We start from the raw sequence: 21,076 nt of genomic DNA on the forward strand, positions 1-21,076 counted from the left end.
AACCCACCACCTTAGGTGTATGTGGCTGGCGCCTTAGCCGCTTGAGCCACAGGCGCCGAGCCGTGATTTCATTTTTTAAAGAACCCTTAACTTTTGACTTGGTGCCCGTACCACAGTGGTTACAATGCCAGCCACATACCTCAAGAGTGGCAGGTTTGAACTCAGCCCGCGCTAGCTAAACAACAACAACTACAACAAAAAATAGGCGGGTGTTGTGGCGAGCACCTATAGTCCCAGGTACTTGGGAGGCTGAAGCAAGAGAACTGCTTAACCCCAAAGAGTCTGCGGTTGCTGTGAGCTGTGATGTCACGGCACTCTACCCAGGGTGACACAGTGAGACTCTGTCTCAAAACAAAACAAAACAAAACAAAACCCTTAACTTTTGAGAGATATAACATTATCAAACCCATAATATTGATAATGAAATGATATGCTAAGATCTCCTTCAAAATGATCTGGGGTGGGTAAAATGCAGAAAAAGAAGATTAGCAATGAGTTGTTTTATTTCTGAAGCTAGGTATTGGTATATGGGAGTTGATTATGCCATCTGCTCTTTTATACGTGTTTCAAATTTTTATCAAGGGCATAACCTAACAATTGTAGCTGCTAAATATCATTGTAAACAAGCCTTCAAAAATCACTTCTTAGAACTATTTAAAGATTACTTTCAAGAATAGAGAAAATGTGAAAATTACAAGTACATTCCTACAGAAGGTAGGAGGAAACCCAACTGTCCTAAGTACATACGTAGGTATTTATAAATAGCATATAACCCAGTGGCATTGTCAAAGAATCCAAAAGCACTGAAATCTCAAATAATTTAAATGTAAATAAAAATTTGTTCCACACTGCTATCAGATGACTTAAGAAAATGGTTCTAGTAAAGAGAGACACTGATGGTAAAGATGCATTTGGAGAGTCCATTTGATCCTACACTCCCATTACTAGGTATCTACTCAAAAGAAAAAGGAGGGGAGTAAGCAGGGGATGGGTGTGTTCCCACTTAATGGGCACAATATAAGGGTATATGGCACACTTCCTGGGTGTGGGACACTAAAACAGGGACTCTTCTAACAAATGCAAACATTGTAACCTGTTTGCACCCTCCCGTTAATCTGAAATTTAAAAAAAAAAGGGGGGGATACATTTGGAGAGTGTAAAAAGAATTTTTCATGAGATGTTAGCTTAAGAAAACAGTATTTCTCTAATAAGTGCACATGATTTTAAGTTTGTCACTAAATTAGTAAGTTATTATAATAATTAGAACCAAACAAATTTTACAAATGAAAAATATACAATAACTAAAACTAAGAACGTAACAGGTTAGCACAGCTGAAAAGAGAAACTGCAAAGTGGAGGATAGGTGCAAAAAAAAAAAAAAAAACCACCAACTGAAATACAGAGAGAAGAAAGGATAGCATGCACAGAAAATAGTGTAAAGGAAACTAGACAGGGTGGAAAAGTCTGGCCCTGTAACTGGAGTTCCACAAGAGGAGACAATGCAGCTAAAGCAGAGCTACTGGCTGATATTTTTCCAAAACACTAAACAAAAAACTGACCTTAAACCACAGATTCAGGAGCACTATGTTCCTCAGGTAGAATCAACACAAAGAAAACTATGCTTAGGTCCACTGCAGTATAATTACTAAAAACTCAAGACACGACGATGTTATCATCAAAAGGAAAACAGAAGTCAGAAAACAATAAAATGTTATCTACGAAGTGCTCAAGTATTAACCAACTTATTTGTTCCTTCTATACAGAGTAGATACCCTTCAACATAAAGGCAAAATAAAGAAATGATCAAGAGAATTCATCAGATCCACACTTAAGGAAATGAGTTCAATTCCCACAGAAGGGAAATGATCCTATGTAGAAGCACAAGCATGCAGGAAAGAATAGTGATAGAAAAAATAAAAATGTAGGTAAATCTAAATGATTGATTTATGAATGAAATAACAAAAATGTTTTTTGGGTTTACATATATATAGAAAATCAAAATGCACAGCAACAACAGTACAAATAGCATAAGGACATTAAAATGGAGTTATAAGGTAACTGCTTTCCAGAAGTGATACAACCAATAATTCATAAGAGACTCTGAAGACCCATGGAAGGATAATGGGCAAACCTCTAAATGAACTGTGCAAGAATATATAATAAGCTAATGAAGCAAAAATAATATACCTAATCAACTCCTATCATTATAATTAATACCTCTGTAAGTGTATATGCTTCTTCAGCTGTGCACTCGGCCTGTGCTGTAGGATTACTTAAAGCAAATATTATAGGCTTTTCATTGATCCGGGCCATGGCTTTGATCACGTCAGGAGTAAAAAGGCGGCCAGCACCTGCAACTCCTATAATAAATAAGGGAGAAAAAGGCAACTTCAATTACAGGTATAAAAGCCTTTCTTAACAACAGCATTTCCACAGTAGGTTTACCATAACAAAAGCTCAAGTAATAGGACGTTACAAAGACAGCACTATTTAGCAATGCAAATCTGGGAGAACACAGTCTCAAATCTGAAAAGAAAAACAATAAACTGCTGAAAGTTTTCACTTAAATACACACATAGTAAATGATGGAAAATTTAAAAGGACTATGTCCATTCCTCTCTCTAATTAAGAGACAAAACTTGCTAGAACATGAATGAACCTTGAGTATACACTAAGTAAAATAAGCCAGTCACAAAGAGATAAATACCATGTGATTCCTCAAGCAGTCACATGAGGTGGTCAAATTCATGGAGACAGAAAGTAGAATAGTAGTTGCTAAAGGCAGGGGGAATGTGGAATGGTTTAATGGGCACAGAACTTCAGCTTAACAAGATGAAGAGTTCTAGAGATTGGCTGTACATAACATTGCGAATGTACTTAAAGATACTAAACCGTACCCTTACAAATTATTAAGATGGTGAATTTTATGTTATGTGTATTTTACCACAGTTAAAAACTTTTTTCAAAAGATAAAACCTGTGTCTTGGCTTGGTGCCTATAGTTCAAGCGGCTAAGGCGCCAGTCACATACACCAGAGCTGGCAGGTTAGTATTCAGCCTGGGCCTGCCAAACAACAGTGACAACTACAACCAAAAAATAGTGGATGTTGTGGTGGGCGCCTGTAGTCCCAGCTACTTGGGAGGGTAAGGCAAGAGAATTACTTAAGCTAAGGAGTTGGAGGTTGCTGTGAGGTGTGATGCCATGGCACTCTACCCAGAGTGACAGCTTGAGGATCTGTCTCAGAAAACAAACCAACAAAAAACTTGTGTCTTAACTGTTAAATTATTAATGCTGTGATACTCCTTACACAACAGTAAGAATCTAGTAGGGATAAAGATCATCTTGATGAAAGCAATCCACTTTCTTGAGGCAGTTCAGTTTAATGACCTTTTATACAGCTCCCGCAATGTCCCACTATTTTAGGCCATTAGAATGAGTACAATGCTGGCAGCTTATGGTTGAGAGGAAAACAACAAAGTGAAAAGAAAATCAGAAAACCTGTAATAGGTGCTGTGATAGAAGTGTGCAGTGTGGTCGAAGCACAGCATGAAGGAAGATTATTTAAGTCATGGTTGGAATTTGGGGGTGACTACATGAGGCCCCAGTGAAGCAGTACTTAAATAAATAGTCCACCCAGTAAGATTAGTTATATAGCAGAATCTCCATAGTTGATCACTTCCCTACATTGACCATCTCCTTACGTTGACCTAATAATCTTCACAGACTGGAATGTGCCACACATACTCAGTGGAAAACTGACCTCTATATACTGCCCACTTCTGTAGGTTGTATCTTGACCAGTTGGACTGTGACACACGATATTAATTTACCCTCTGTAACTTGACCAGTTAAATTCACTCTACACCAAGGAGTAGTAGCTATTTGTGCTTTGCCCCTTAGGTGTATTATTAAAAGAAATTTATAGTTTTATTATTCCCACATGTTGGATTGGGCCTAATGTCCTATTGCTTGTCGTGTTACAGAAGACTTTATCAATGGGAAGGACTGGTCTGAATAGTTGGTATCTCCTACAATTACAGAAAAATTTTATATCTGAGACACAATAGCTCAAAGAGCTGACACTGAAGGAAAAGGTTGATCTTCTACGTTTTCAGAAAAGCAGCAGCCAAAGAAAGACAGCAGAACATTCTGGTGTTAGCAAGACCATAGTCAGCAACATCTGGAAACATAAACATGAGCACTTGGACAGATATGTAAGGAAAGTGGAAAAGGGTGAAAACTTTTCCCTCAATGAACTTAACGAAGCAACATTAAGTTGCATGAAACAAATAGGGGAAGTTAACTCCAGAGTCTTCAGGCTGATGATCCAAGAAGTTGCTAAAACATTCACACAGATTTCCAAGCATCAAGAGGATGGCCTGAGAAATTTAAACTGTGACATTATCTCCCAGAAAATCTTATGTGGTGAATCCAACAAAGTGCCAACAGAAGTTGTGAAAGAGTTCATCAAAAAGTACCTGGACTTCTTCAGAGGCTTCAAAGATGACAACATATTTAACACTGATGAGTGTCGACTCTTTTCAAAGTGATGCCTGACAGCAGCCTCATCATGAGGGGTAACAAATGTAAGAGTGGAAAACTTTCCAGAACATTTCATAGTTCTACTTTGTGCAAGCTCAACAGAGAGAAATTAAAGCCCTTGGTGACTGGGAAATTGGCAAAACCACGCACACTCAAGAACCTGAAGTCCAAAAAATCTCCCCATCACTTGGAGATCACACAAATGCATACAGATGCCCTTTTTGATAAGTGTGTAAGGATATCAACTGAGAAATGAAGAAGAAATGGTTTACTCTCCTCACAGCAGACAGCTGTCCTGGCCACCTCCAAGTAACCTCTTCATCAAGGCATCATCAAAGCACTTAAAACCAAGCTCAGCTCCTGCTGTGGGTCATTACTAAAGCATTAACCTGTGGTCCACCCATGAAAGTAACTTCATCCACTGCATCAGTTAACACCTGGATACTGTCCTCTGGATTAGTTTTGCTTGGAATAAAGTTCAGCCAGAAATGATACAGAAATGTCTGAAGAGCATTGGGATTTGTCACAAACCAAGAACATGAGTTTGGCCCTATCAGACAGTCCATCTCCCATGGCAGAATTCTGAAGATTTTGTTGCAATGGGGGATGAGGTAGCAAACTGTAATGAACCTGACCCAGAAGCAATTTTTCAAGCAATACTGACAAGTGTAAAAGTGCATGAAGCAGCCGATGAAGTGGAAGAAGCAAGTATGGATGACACAGAAATTGCAGAGACTCCGAAAGAGGATGTCAGGCATCTGCTGGAAAAATGGTTAGGTACATTGAGTGGTACAGCCAGCATTGAGAGTGCTTTCTCCACTTATGTTTGTAATAAGAAACAGACCAAGACTGACTCTGTTTCCAGAAAGATTAAACCACGAGAAACAGTGAATGTATCGATTTTGTATGATACTGTACCTATGATTTTACTATTTTGATTATGCATGATTTTGTATGATATTCTCTAATGGAAGCTATACAAGAAATTAAAGTATATGTATGTATCAGTACAGTGTGCCTTGTTCCTTATGATGACCCACCTCTGTATGTTGACCAATTCATTACAGTCCTTTGAGTGATCAACTTACAGAGATTCTACTGTATTAAAAATTTTTTTCATTTTATTTCTTAACTCTGCAGGGTGTGTTTTGAGAGAAATGAACTAGAGGACCTTTAAGATTTCTTCTCACTCTAAAAAAATTCTAATTGAGTTCCAAGCAATGGAGAAGCTAATACATATTTTTCCTGATCATAGGAGCTTACTGTTTGTGATTGTGTTTTACCATTTAATATACAATGGAGCTCCTGCATGAAATAAAATTAACAGAAAAATTACAGACTCAGGGTGGGGCCTGTGGCTCAAAGGAGTAGGTGCTGGCCCCATATGCTGGAGGTGGTGGGTTCAAACCCAGTCCCAGCCAAAAACTGCAAAAAAAGAAAAAAAAATTACAGATTCAGATCTTACAACTATATGGGAAATTAAATAGCACCTCTTTTAAAGATTCTTTTTTTTTTTTTTGAGACAGAGCCTCAAGCTGTCCCCCTGGGTAAAGTGCCGTGGCATTACAGCTCACAGCAACCTCCAACTCCTGGGCTCAAGTAAGTCTCTTGCCTCCGCCTCCCAAGTAGCTGGGACCATGGGCGCCCGCCACAATGCCCGGCTGTTTTTTGGTTGCAGCCGTCAGTGTTTTTTGGTGGGTCTGGGCTGGGGATTCGAACCCACCACCTTAGGTGTACGTGGCTGGCGCCTTAGCCAGTTGAGCTATAGGCGCCGAGCCTCTTTTAAAGATTCTAACATTTTCTGCTGAGAACTTAAAGCCATGATGACATAGTCATGCAATGCCTATAACTCAAAACATAAAATTTTCAGCTTTGTTGCCAATGAAAGTCTTTGACTCTGTATAGAATTTTCCTAGTATAGTCTAGAAATGACCTTTTTTTCTTATGTTTTGAGCCTAATAGTCATACCAGCTCTGACAGCAAAGCATGATCAATTGCCTAGCGTCTGGCACTTAAAGGTATAAGCAACTCTGTTCTAGACCTTTCACGTACAACAACCAAAAAACTATCATAGAAAACATCATATACACTGAAAGCTAAGTATAAGTTTCAATTTATTTTTAGTAATCTTACATGATAGTTAAGACTGGTGACAACAGTTAAGTAATGGAATTTTTTTTTTTTTTTAGAGACAGTCTTACTTTACCGCCCTCGGTAGAGTGCTGTGGTGTCACAGCTCACAGCAACCTCCAACTCCTGGGCTTAGGCAATTTTCTTGCCTCAGCCTCCCGAGTAGCTGGGAAGTAATGGAATTATTTAGCAAAATAACTTTACTTACCAATTATAGTTGAAGGCTGTAGTATATTTACTGCATCTTCAAAAGTCTCAGGTATGCTGTCTGGGGCTGAGTGAGCAAATAGTTCTTGATGACTATCTATTGTGGCTTTCCGTCCCTGAATTATGAGATAAGATACAGTATTTTTTAGTTAATGTACATTGAGGATGAAGTGCAAAGATATCATTATGATTTACATATTGCTTCTACAATAGAAATGTCTTTTCGTTTTCACTTAGTTTCTTCTTCGGCCTGTATTTTCCAATTCTATTTTCATAGTATTCATAAACTCAAATATAAAGCAAAAATCAAATCCCATTATACCCAGAAACTTTCTAGTCCTTCTCAAAAAATTCTTTACTCTGTGAAGTCCTCCTATATGGCATAAAGCCCTACAATCTTTTAGCTGGGGGCTAGATGAGCATTAGGATTAAGTATTTCTCATATTTTAGAAATGTAATAAGATAATATATCAGATATTACGAAATTTCCCCCCTGAACAGGCAACGCATAACTGAACTCATGAATTAGTCATACCAAGTACAAAAAACTGAGACTACAAAATAGCCTCTCATTACTTTACGTCCAATGTTGCTACCAGACAAGTTTAAATCAATTAGGTTTGCCACCAAATGGAAAAAAACTTTGCAGTTTAAGAGCTTGCAGGATTTTAGAATTGTATACTGACATCATGGACTTGTATTACCAAGAGTTCAGAAACAACAGGAATAGAAAATGTAGCTTCAAAGTAGCTGAATGAAAAAGCATGCTTTTCTTCCCAAACTTCAGGTCAAAAATCATAAAAAGTTAAGTCCTTAGTAGTGCCACAAAGCCAGAAGAGAACAACTAACAGACAGAACAGTGGAAAATTTCTCGAAGATTTAAAGTAGACAAAAACATATTGAGTACAAAAGACAACCAGGCTCAGAAACTCATACTCTTATTCTAATAAAAGAGAAGATGTCCTCTGCAAAAGTGAATTTTTCCACCAGAACTCCAGAATAACCCCAGATAAGAACCAGCTGGGGCTAGGAAAGGAGGACACCATCATCTGCTGGTGGAGAAGTTAATCAAAGGACTAAACTACGGCCTCAACAGATCTGGTTCTCAAAACAACGTCTCCATATGCCTGCACCCAGGGTTACCAAAGCTTAATATGGGGGTTCAAGAGGTACTCTTAGTCTCCAACTGAGAGGTAGTGTTTAGGGTCACCAAGATGGAATGGAAGCCATAAAGCCCATAGGTCAACCTTACCTGCACACTCTAAAAGAAATATGTACACGGATGATGGGCAGAGAGATGGATAGGGATTCTCATTTGCGCTAAGGAAAACACACTGTGGCTACCTATACCGTATTCATTTTAGACCTGACCTATCAATAAGATAAAGAATCACAACACATTTGATGAAAACCAACACTGCAAAAGGAAGCACCAAACTAAGTGTGTACTAGTAAAAATATATATCCCCAATAGCATTCTAAAAATGTGATGTTATAATCTTTGCATCTTACACATTGTCGGTAGTTACAGCCTCCTTGGAATGGAGCACAGTTTAACAATTCAGAGCACAGCCTTCAGAGCCATGCTACTTGGATTGGAATGCTACCCCATCACTTACAAACTACTGACCTGGGAAAAGTTCCCTGACCTTTTAAACGTCAGTTGTCTCATTTACATAACTTCACAGGATTTGGGGGAGGATTATGAGATAATACATGTAAAGTCTTATTACAATATCTGGCACAGCTTAAACTACTATTGTTTTAAATTATATACAGTTTAAGCACTTAAGAGTTTCACTGACACACTTGAATTTTTTTTCTTTTTTATTTTTTTTTTTAATTTTTTTTTGAGACAGAGCCTCAAGCTGTTCCCCTGGGGAGAGTGCTATGGCTTCACTGCTCACAGCAACCTCCAACTCCTGGGCTCAAGCGAGTCTCCTGCCTCAGCTTCCCAAGTAGCTGGAACCACAGGCGCCCGCCACAATGCCCAGCTATTTTTTGGTTGCAGCCATTATTGTTGTTTGGCAGGTCCGGGCTGGATTCGAACCCACCACCTTAGGTGTATGTGGCTGGCGCCTTAGCTGCTTGAGCCACAGGCGCCAAGCCTTTTTCTTTTTTATTAAATGATAGCTGTGTACATTAATGCAATCATGCGGTACAGTGTGGTGTTTTCATATACAATTTGAAATATTTTCATCAAACTAGTTAACATACCCTTTATGTCATTTCTTATTGTGTTGACACACTTGAATTTTTAATTTTACTTTTTGTACAAATACAATACTAATACTACTTAAAAAGAAAAGATTTCCAAACTAGAGCCAAGTACATTGAGATCCCTTGCTCCATAGATATACAACGCCAGGTAACTGCATTAAATTATGACGTGTACATACAAAAATACAACAGCCATATATACTGGTTAACTTCAACTATGAAACAATATCAATGTGTTACACAGTATAAGATATGACATTCTGGCTCAGTGCCTGTGGCTCAAGCAGCTAAGGCGCCAGCCACATACACCTGAGGTGGCGGGTTTGAATCCCCAGCCCGGGCCGCCAAACAACAATCATGGCTGCAACCAAAAAATGGCTGGGCGTTGTGGCGGGCGCCTGTGGTCCCAGCTACTTGGGAGGCTGAGGCAGGAGACTCGCTTGAGCCCAGGAGTTGGAGGTTGCTGTGAGCGTGATGCCACGGCACTCTACCCAGGGGATAGCTTGAGGCTCCATCTCAAAAAAAAAAAAAAAAAAAAAAAAAAGATATGACATTCTTAAGATAATAAAAATGGTAGTCAATGTTAAGGAAGGTAGGCAGACCCAAAGGGTACTAAGTTAATCTGGAATAGAAGCGCTTTATTATCAATGAATTGGTTTTAGGAGTACATGCTTTTTCTGAGGAAAGGGTCCACAATTTTAATTAGATTGCTACAAGGCATTATGATTTCCAAACGGTTAAAGAATTTCTGCTCAAATGTCATATATACTGCCAATACTACAATTTAATTAAGTTTTGAGTTTCCATTAGAAAACTATTTTTAGAAAGGTCAAAAACAATCATACTTGTGCAGTGGTTCTCTTAATAGTAAGAGAACAGGAAAGAGTAAGTCATCTAACAACATAGAGACTGTGATTTATGTATGAAGCAAGAATTGAGACTGACAAAGATCTTTGTTGAAAACACAGTGGAAGGTCCCAGCAGGTCCAATTTGGACAGCTCAGTGAGATGCAAGATTTTAAGAAATGACAATATATTTTGAGAATTCAACTAAAAATATCATAATAACACTCTTTTGCTTCTCCAAATTTTAAATACTTTACCTTAACTAATAAACCATACTTGTCAAACATCCAGATTTTCTTCTGTGCCTCTTCTTCTGAGAGGCCATTCTCTACCATAGACATAACTATAAGATTTGCAATTCCGAGAGCAGCCTGCCCAATAAAACATAAATTTTTAGGAATAGAATATTAGAATATGATACAATGCTTCAATTACTTTATATATGACTATTATATGTTATGAGTACTATTTGCCTTATTCCTCCCTTACCAATCAAGCAAATGTTCTTGGTGATATTCCCTCTGAGCACAGTTTAAACTGATTATATTACAAAAGAAGTCTTGAATTCCTACTATCTCAACACAATTTTAGAAGCTCATTATGCTCTTTTACATATAAACTGCAACATTCTGTCCTAGTTTCCAATTCTAAAGGAGAATGTTGCCTTTAAATTTTTTTTTTTTTTTTTTTTTGAGACAGAGCCTCAAGCTATCCCCCTGGGTAGAGTGCTATGGCTTCACTGCTCACAGCAACCTCCAACTCCTAGGCTCAAGCGAGTCTCCTGCCTCTGCCTCCCAAGTAGCTGGGACCACAGGCGTCCACCACAACGCCCAGCTATTTTTTGGTTGCAGCCATTATTGTTGTTTGGCAGGTCCGGGCTGGATTCAAACCCACCACCTTAGGTGTACGTGGCTGGCGCCTTAGCCGCTTGAGCCACAGGCGCAGAGCCTAATTTTTGAAAGTTTACAAAAACTTACCTCTCCTGCTCCAAGAAACAAGATTTTATATTCTGAGATAGGTTTACTAAGAACTTTTTGTGCTGCAAGAAGACCTGCTAGAGCTACTGCTGCAGTCCCTAAAAGAAAAAGATTTTTATGAATTAAAACTGGGCAAGATAAAAATGTTTAAAAAGTAGAATCAAAAATCTAAAGTTTTTTTTTCTTTTACCTTGAATATCATCGTTGAAAATACAATATTTTTCTCGATATTTTCTCAAGAACCTGAATGCATTATGATTTCCAAAGTCTTCAAACTGAATGAGTGTGTTCTGGCCATATCTAAAAACAGAAAAATCCACAATGGTTGTGTTGAAAATATTAGTATTAAACAGCTTTTCTTAGGTCCAATATTCCTTATGATAGCAATTCAAAATGATGCTATAATGTCAGTTCAATTAAAGTCATCTGAAAATTTTTAGAGCCTATGGAAGACTAGGTCCAAAATGCAGAACTCTATTCATTAAAAAAAAGAAAAGAAAAGTACGGGATGCTTAAAAAGAATGTGGTACCATGATGGGCCCATGAGATATCAATCTGTATAAACTATTTCCAAGTGCATAGGAGGGTGCCCAGCACATATACACACAGAATAACTTCCTAAAAAGAAAAGACTCTATCTCCGAATCTCAAAAAGTATACATTTGATATGCATTTTTTATTACATAAAGAGTTAAACAGCAGCAGAGGAAAGTATATATTAAATAAGAAGTTAAAAAATAATTGCTTTATGAGTTTACTGACATTCAGAAAAAGAAGGCATCACTATCTACATGAGTTAGAGTAATAAGGGAAGGCCTGAAAAGGAACTGGGACTAAGAAAAGTAAGGTGAATCTGGGTAAGCCTGACTTTTCAACAATCTGGCTATATATTTCAGGGTTTATATTAAAATATAAGGGAGAACTTGGTTAAAGTAGGTTGGGGCCAAATAAGGAAGAATCTTGAATGTCAAATTAGAGAATAAGGACTTGTTTCTTCTGCATCCCAGGTTGAACCACTGAGGGGTGCACAGAACAGGAGAATTCACATCATACTCCCTTGAGGAAGGACAAACCTGCCAGTGATATACAGTACATACTGGTCTGGGGAGAGATGAGAATGACAGAAGCACCCAGGAGGCTACTCTGCTATGAGGACAAGAGATCAGAGGCAGAAGATTCCAGAAGCAAAGGGAGGTAACCATGAGACATCAGAATGAACAAACAGAAATTAACAAATTCCCAGAAATTCCAAACTGAGAAGTGTGGAAGAAGTTGTTTCAGTGTCAAGGCAACCTGGAAGACCAAGAAGATACTATCTGGTTGTTCAAGGTATAGAAGTGAGAGCAAGAAGTGGAGATGGCCATTTCTGGGAAGTCAAAAAGTTCAGCTCCAGATATATTAACTTTGACTCTGAAAAAAAATTTTTTTTGGTATTATTTTCTTTGTGCCAGTAATTTAAAAGGTAGGCTAGGATGAGATCATTAAAGTAAAGAGTTTGGACTTCATCCTGTGAAACAGGATACCAATATTTTGAGTGAAAGAACAAGACAGTGAAGTGCATGCCTTTAGCATATTCATCTGATGTTAAGGTGTAGATGAACTGGAAAGAAGAGAAATTGAAGGAAGGTCTAGAACAGCATTTCTCAACCTGTGGGTCCCGACCCACAGGAACTATATTAAAGGGACCACAGCATTAGGAAGGTTGAGAACCACTGGTCTAGAAGCATCCAGAAGAGAGATAAGGAAAGAGCAAGGCTATGGTAATGGAAAATAAAAGACAGATTTCTGAGGCATTTAAGTGACAGTATCAGCTAGATTTGAGGAATACTTGACCACACTGGGGGGCAGGGTGATAGAGAAGAAGGAAAAGCCATAGATAACACCAAGATCAAAGGTTTGGCAACAGGATTAATGTTGTCACCAATAAAAGAGGAAGGGAATATTAAAAAGAGGCTGCTTAGAAAGGGAAGAAGTTCAGTTTGGGACACGAATATGAAGTAGCAACAAAATACCCAGATGGAGGATTCCAGTTGCTAGAGATGCAGGCCTCAGAAGGGCTGGGGCACTACAAACAGAGGTTTTCTTTTTTTTTTTTTTTTCCTGAGATAGAGTTTCTAGTTGTCACCCTGGGTAGAGTGCCTTTGTGTCATAGCTCATAACAACTTCCAACTCTTGAGCTCGAGTGATCCTCTTGCCTCAGTTTTTCTATTTTTAGTAGAGACAGAGTGTCACTCTTGCTCAAGCTGGTCTCAAACTCTTGAGCTCAAGCAATCCACCCACCTCAGCCTCTGAGAGTGCTAGCATTACAGGTATGAAGCACCATACCTGGCCCAGAGATAGGTTGTCATAGGTTTAGGAATCACATGCATCAAGGTCATAGTTCACATGATAAAGAGAGGACGGTGTAGTTATCCACATTTAATAAAGAGAGCAAGAAGAATGAGTAAAGATGATTTTTTAAAAAAAGGCAGAAAGATCAAATTAGGAATGTCTTTTAGCACTTAAAGAGTTTCAAAGGCCTAAGAATGGGAAAACCTGGTCAGACGTTGCAAAGAGGTAGAGAAGAAAAAAGACCAAATGGCTGGAGACTTTAAAACAGAAAAGCTGCAAGAATGGTGGAGGTGAGCCACCATTAGATGTCAAGGGATGAAAAAATAAGCAGTGAAGGTGTGAAAGGCGCAGTGAGGACAGACTTCCCTCAGGATGTCAGGGAACTCAGGAAAGCAAGGCAGAGCTATGCATTAGTACATCTAATCAGAAAAGAACCAAAGTTCTCAAAACTTTAATCTCCTGCTTATCTTCAAAAGAGATAACGGAAAGCAAAACAGAGATATGGTTTCTCCTCCCCACCTCATTAAAGGTGCTTTCATATACTCAAACTATTTTTTTAATACCTGTCAGTAATAGCTTTCATAAACTCATCAATCAGTTCATCATAGTATTCTGAGCGATCTCGTTTCTGATACAAGCCCATGTAAAATGGATCTTTCAAGAGTGCCTATAAAAAAACCACATGTAAAAATAAAATCATTTTTATTGTATAACCAGTTTAAACATATAAAACAAAAACTGTAAAAAATAATTACTAATACCATTTTTAAAACTTAAAGCCCCATAAAAAACTTTTAATAGACTTAATTTACCATACTATTATTTATACAACTATTGAAAGTAGAGTTTAAGAAAAGGACAAACATCTAATCAAAAAATTTTCCCTTTTTAAATTTAAATTCTTCCAAAGGAGAATATAATTGAAAAGTTTCAAAAGTAAAGGGTTTCAAAAGCAAAGAGGGAAGACCAAAGTGAGAGAATGATGTTACTCACTACATTATCAGTTCCCACGTCGATACACACAGGCAGGCATTTATCAGGCTGTATTCCTGCACAAGCTGTATACAAACAAAGTTTTCCTACTGGTATTCCCATTCCATAAACACCCAGATCTCCAAGACCCAGAATTCTCTCTCCATCAGTCACCACAACAGCCTTAATCACAAAAAAAAAAAAAAAAAGCAAATTAACAGTTGTCAAAAATGGGGCACCAAAGAAAAGCATTTTTAAAAAGCTCGATTCACTTCATATATTTTTACTCTCACTTTTCAAAATAAAATTGTTTCTTGGCTAACTTCCAATGTAAACCAACCAAGCATACTTAAAATTCTAGGATTTCTGACTATTTTGAAATATTAAGAAGAGAAAACTAGATTTTATTTCCCTCTCACTGTGGTTTAGGAAGAGAAAGCATAGAATGCTTTTGACTCAAGGACCAAATTAAATGTCTTCAGAAAGACTAAATATTTTCTCAGAGGTGAAAAAAATTCTGATGGAGAGATTACCAGAAGAGAAAAATTAGAGTTTAGCATTAAACAACACGAGACTTCAACACAATAACCTAGGCTAAACAAGAAAAACCTCAGCAACCATGAAAGAGAGAAAAAGGTCCAGGACAAAAATAAACCTACCTAGAAGGTTTTGAGATGGTACTGTGAGTTTAATTATCTGATGAAGTATTCTTCTAGATTATTCAAACTAATGATTGTTCATCAATGTTTACTTTGGTAAGGAATACATACAGAATAAAGACAAGTTAAGACTGCTGCCTATAATACAAACAACAGCCTACTAAAAGATCTTGAAATTAGTTATTACTTTTTATTTTATGAAAGATAGATTAAGGCTCGGCACCCATAGCACAGTAGTTACAGTGCCAGCCACATACGCTGAGGATGGCAGGTTCAAACCCAGCCCAGGCCAGTTAAACAACAATGACAACTGCGATTTAAAAAAAAAAAAGACAGACAGACAGACTGACCAAGGTTTCTATTTGCTAAATTAAAAACTCTCCTATTTGCTAAGGATACAAATATATCTTAAAGGAAAAAAAAGACATAACCAAACCTAATACCCTACAGAATAATAAAAGTTTTTATAGCATTTTAATATATTTTATCTACCTAGAATAATATAGTGAACTAGAATAGGAAGATAGAGAAAGCAAGAGACACCAGTGGTACTGAGACTTAAAGAGTTCATCTTGTATACCAGCTTCAATTTTTTTTCCTCAGAGTCAAACACTAAACCAGTAACCAATTATCATTGCCTCAGATACAAAGCACTAAATCTGCATGTATATAAGTGCAAAATAAATCAGAGCAACAATGAAAAACTTCTTGGAAATTTAGAGGTAATTTACAAGGAAAGAAAAAGCATTGTGAAAAGGAGGGTTGTGCTAATAGTACCTTAACATGATTTTCTGGCCAGTTATCCACAATTGATCTAACATGACCTCTGTCTGAGATTGAAATAAATAATCCCCTGCAATAGAACAAAAACACCTTTGCATTTCACAACAGTTTTATTTCTAAGTTTTTGTTCATAATTGGAACATTTAGATATTTTAATAAAACAGTAAGACACGGTATAATTTCCAAGCAGATTTAGCTAAGTCACACTGGTTTATTTGCAAACATTTTTAACTATTTCAAACTGTAATTACATTGTTCATATAACAGCTACACAAAGATTACTGCTAAATGACAGAATCATTTTACCCAAGATTGTGTATCCACATCTCATGTTCAAATATACTCAATACATCTCTAGTAAAAAAACAAAACACATACACAAAAAAACTAAAGATAAATCACCAGAGTTGGAGGGTAAAACAAAGCAAATAAACTACTGGCAAAACTCACTGAAACCAAAAATTTGAAATCTGAAGTAGGAAGGGAAGAAAACTACATTTGCATAAAAGATGACATATCTAAAGCATGAGGCAAAGCAAAAAGTTATTTTCGTTCATTTATCTTTAATTGACAAAACAGTATATAGAGATGACCCCAAACAATGTTTCAAAAGTTGGAAATCCAAGTGTAACTTTTGACTCTCCAAAAACTTATCAGCCTACTATTGACCAGAGAAGCCTTACTAGTAACTTACCAGTTGATTAACTTAAATTTTTGTATTTTATATGTGTCATATGCTATATTTTTATAATACAGTAATCTATAGAAAAGAAAATATTATTGAAAACAATAGAGAGAGAAATAGGGGCTGATGTCTCAGGGGTGGTAGAGGCGGAAGGAGGCGGAAGAAATCCATGTTGTTCAAGGGTCAATTGTATTTATCATGTATAACATGTTTTAAAATATGTTATCATCGTGGAAAAGTTATTTTAAACACAGTATGCTGCTCTCTAAATTGAGATAATTAATCAAGATTTTAAAAGAGAACAGGAGGAAAGGAGAATAACAGAAAAGAAACATAGGTTCTAGAAAACAGCTCCCTCCCCACTGCCTTCAAATTGATTCTTACATTTAACTTTCTCAGTGGTATCTTAACTTTGGCATTACTCGTTTAGTTCAAGTTAGTTTAGCTCAGCAGTTTCTCAACCGTGACTACACAGACTCATCTTGTGAGATTTTTAAAATGCCAGGGCCCCTCCGCCAGCGATTCTGATTTAATTGGCTTTGAGTTTGGATCAATCAACGAAGATTTACTGACCATCTTCTATGTAAAAAACAAAACAAAACAAAAAAAAAACTCACTACACCATACTCTGCCTAAATAATACACAGTATCTGCCCTCACTGGAAAGCTGTGCTCTCTGTTTCATGTCAGGGCTCAACTCTGGGTGCTCATCAGAATCAGATTAGGAGCTGTTATGAAACTCTCACACCCGGGCCCTGGTCTGGACTAACTGAAGCTGAAACTCTGCAGATGGGGCTCAGGCATCAGTATTTTAAAGCTTCCATTTATCTTTTAATTTAGGTTGAGAACCACCATTCTACTAAAAACTACAAAAGAGCTGAACAGCTGGGTTATAGCCCAGAAGTGTTTTAGATATATTAATGGATGGCAGCATATAGATTAGAACGGTGCTTCTCAGTGTCTTCCAGGGAATACCTGCAACACAACCACTGAGGATGTTCACTAAAATCCAGGCCTCCAGACCTCTTAGTCATCAGAAATCTCGGGGACGGGAAGAAGAGGAAAGTTGGCAGATAACATTTTCAATAAGTCCCACAGTTGTTTATTATGCACATTCAAGTTTGAAAGCCACTAGACTTGATGACAGGAGACTGAAGATAAATGCCGTTACCTCTCGTTTAAATTCCTACATTTGTATCAATATGTCAGCTACGTAAGGGGGAAAACGTAAGGATTGAAGAAAACGATAAAAAGTTAGAGTAACAAGACAAGAAAGCGCTGAGTAAAAACAGTCTTTATACATGGATACTGCCCTTCAGTTTACAAAGGATCATCGCACCAGTTTCTTTTCAATAGTCCTTTGACAGGTACTGCCATCTGCACTTTACATGTGAGGAAACACAACCAAGGGATTATAAGACCCATTCAAGGACTTAAGGCAACGAACGGCCCATTCCATTCCCTTTTTCCCCTTAAAAAGTTCAGAGGTCCTGTAACTATTTGAAATTAGAATTCATGAAAGTTCACAACAAAGGGGATCAACAGAAATTAAAGCAGACACAAAATGAGAAAGAACCAATCCTGGAATTTGGCCAGACTGACAAAAACTTCAGTGATAATTCTAGAGAATCTACCACTAAAATTAAGACTTTTTGGTTCCAGAAGTACACAATTCCTCTAACAATCACAATAATTTAGAGAAGATTAGGAATAAATAATGTTACTTCTACAGAGATAAAAGTTATGAATATGCTGGGCTTTTATTCATCCCTTTTAATCCAAATTAAACTCTTGTAAAGTGAAAAATGTGGTTGGAATAAGACTGCAACATATAAAATAAAAATATAATAGGTGTTATGGAATATTTTCCTTAATATAATAATTATTTACAATTATATTTTTTTAAATAAGCCTTACTTAGGTCTTCTAAAGATGTGTCCATACTGTGAGCAGGCAAGCCCAACTGTGGGTGTATATACGATAGGCATTAGACTTTCGATATCATCTTGCAGTATTCTATAAAACAATTTCTCATTTCTTTCTTGTATTCCCATTATATAGATGTATCTGTAATCAAGCAAAGTAAATAGCATCTAAGTCAGTTTGTATTACATTCAAAGTTTTGGCTTTTGAAAATTAAACCTAAATGTCTAAATTTGAAATTGAGCACCCCCCCCCCCCACTTACCCCAAAGAAAACCAAAACTCTAAATTATTCCTCTTAACACCCAGGACTAAGGCTTAACAAAAATATGAGGGAAGTTAACTAGTCGATGATGACAATGATGATGAAAATAACAGCACACTGGCAGAGCCCATAGCTCAGTGGTTAGGGCGCCAGCCACATACCCGAGGCTGGCGGATTCGAACCCAGCCTGGGCCAGCTAAAACAACAATGATAACTGCAACAACAACAACAAAAATAGCTGAGCATTGTGGCAGGCTCCTGTAATCCCAGCTACCTGGGAGGCTGAGGCAAGAGAATCATGTAAGCCCAAGAGTTAGAGGTTGCTGTGAGCTGCGACACCATTGCACTCTACTGAGGGTGACAAAGTGAGACTCTGTCAAAAAAAAAAAAAAAAAGAAAAGAAAATAACAACACAACAGCTAAAGTTTATGAAGCCCTTACCATGAGTCAGGCTCTGTACAAGGCAATGGAAACCTAAAGATGACCTTAAGGAAATGATCTTTAAGGAAACTGACATGTCAGTAAGGAAGCAAAAGAATGTGGCATTCATTCAAATGTTTACTTAACACCATATGCAAGCATCCTTCTGAACTCCAAGGTTGTAAGAAGTGACCGCTGCCCTTAAGGAATTTAGAACCCTTAGAAGCATTACAAGATCTTCCTAAGTTGGGCACCTGCAGCTCAAGTGGCTAAGGCATCAGCCACATACACTGGAGCTGGTGGGTTTGAATCCAGCCCAAGCCTGCCAAACAAGAATGACAACTACAACTTAAAAATAGCTAGGCCTGTGGCAGATGCCTATAGTCCCCAGCTACTTGGGAGGGTGAGGCAAAAGAATCGCTTAAGCCCAAGAGTTTGAGGTTGCTGTGAGCCGTGATGTCATAGCCCTCTACACAGAGGGACAACTTGAGACTCTGTCTCAAAAAAAAAAAAAAAATCTGCATAGAGCACAGGGGCAGCACAAAGGAGGCAATGGTTAATTTGTGTAAATAAATACACAAGCAGCCACTTTTTTAAGTTTAAAGAACAGGGAAATATTGGCTTGGAAACCAGTAATCATCTTGAATGAAACACGTCTAAAACAGATTCATTATCTTTTCACTAAACTCACTTCTCCTGCTATCATCCAACCAAGTGGGAAACCTAGAGTGCATTCTTGGTTTCTGTTTCTCCCACCCTCCCTTCACCAATTCCATAAATCACTAAGTTCTACATAGTCTACCTGGTAACCTCTTTTTAAAATGCTAAGACAGCTCTGAGAAAGAGACAGGAAAGAACAGGTGACCTATCTGCCACATGACAGAGGAAAGATGTCATCACTCTACCTTCATTCTAGTCTAGTCACTCTTCTGTGTGCTTTGCAAGAATGCGTAGCACCCCCCCCCCCAGGATCATTATAGCTCAGAAATGGTAAATGTCCTTATCCTACTCTTAAATCACAACCCTGTACCATTTTATATGATGCCCTCACTTCATTCTTTCAGGAATCTCTAGGTCCTTGACCCTTTCATTTTTTCTCCATTCCATCGCTCCCTTTGGGATCCTCTTTGTTCTCTCTTGGATTGCATAATCAAATTTCTCCCTCTGAACAAATCTCTCTCCGTTGTTAACACTACCTTTACTGACTGCACCACCCATCCAGTGTCCACCAGGAGACAGTGAATTCTCTGAAAGGAAGGGATGTGTTTTTTCACCTTTGGAGTTCCAAAGCTTAGAACAATGCCTAACATATAACAGCCCTGATTGAATATTAGCTGAATTAATTAATGCAGCACCTTTGCTAGCCCAGCAAACTCCAAACCTGAATCAAGGTTAGACTTCATCTTTTCCATGGAAAAGTAACACTGCTATTCAGAATGGTACTAATATGAACAAGATTACATTGGCAGGCTGTGACTACCTGTTCTCACTCTTTCCACCTGCCCTTGTTCAGCTTTTCCTCATAGCTACACAACTCTTCCAAACATTTATCACTCTCCTTCTCCAACCTATTCAACCTTGGCCCTTCTAAATCTTAGCCTTGACCTTCATATTCTAAGTCATAAAGAAAATCAAGGTCAAAAAAGTATGATGAGATCTCATTATCTCTGTTCCAACACCTCCATACTTATCCTAATACCTGTATGTATCTTTACTCCTGCTTTGGAGAATGAATGGTTCAACTTTCCCCCAGCCTGAAATATACTTAGGCCCAAGTCCTCCTTTACTTACTTACTGGTCAATGCCATCCTGAGAATGGTTTCATTCACTTCCTGAGAATGGTTTCATTCACTTCCTGAGAATGGTTTACATTTCCTCTGCTCTCATTCTTTTTTCAGTCTATTGTAGTCTCCATTTTGTCACATCAAATCAAGAAACCTCTCTTGCCAGTTACCAATAATCCCCTACCCTTAACAAACTCAGTGGATAGTTTTGTCCTATGTGCAGACTGATCGCTCTACCCAGAATACCTTGTCCTTCTTCCTCGTTACTGTAAGGTGACCAGACATCCTGCTTTTGGCAGGACAGTCCCGATTTTTTTTTTTTTTTTTTTTTTT

The 21,076-nt window shown here is 37.8% G+C and overlaps 1 protein-coding gene across 1 annotated transcript in view; it reads right to left on the bottom strand.

Annotated features, from left to right (window-relative positions):
- ME2 (malic enzyme 2) overlaps window positions 1–21,076 on the bottom strand; it is a 75,681-nt gene that overhangs the window by 26,393 nt on the left and 28,212 nt on the right. The window contains exons 4-12 of the mRNA XM_003784702.2: window positions 18,270–18,419; window positions 15,662–15,737; window positions 14,247–14,408; window positions 13,817–13,920; window positions 11,113–11,222; window positions 10,923–11,020; window positions 10,203–10,316; window positions 6,881–6,995; window positions 2,218–2,360 (exon numbers count right to left, since the gene is read on the bottom strand). Coding sequence (XP_003784750.1) covers window positions 2,218–2,360; window positions 6,881–6,995; window positions 10,203–10,316; window positions 10,923–11,020; window positions 11,113–11,222; window positions 13,817–13,920; window positions 14,247–14,408; window positions 15,662–15,737; window positions 18,270–18,419 — 1,072 coding nt within the window. The remainder of the gene's footprint in view (window positions 1–2,217; window positions 2,361–6,880; window positions 6,996–10,202; window positions 10,317–10,922; window positions 11,021–11,112; window positions 11,223–13,816; window positions 13,921–14,246; window positions 14,409–15,661; window positions 15,738–18,269; window positions 18,420–21,076) is intronic.

The sequence above is a fragment of the Otolemur garnettii genome, unplaced genomic scaffold (genome assembly GCF_000181295.1).
Source record: "Otolemur garnettii isolate 467f Iridium unplaced genomic scaffold, OtoGar3 scaffold00012, whole genome shotgun sequence".
Taxonomy (NCBI): Eukaryota; Metazoa; Chordata; class Mammalia; order Primates; family Galagidae; genus Otolemur; species Otolemur garnettii.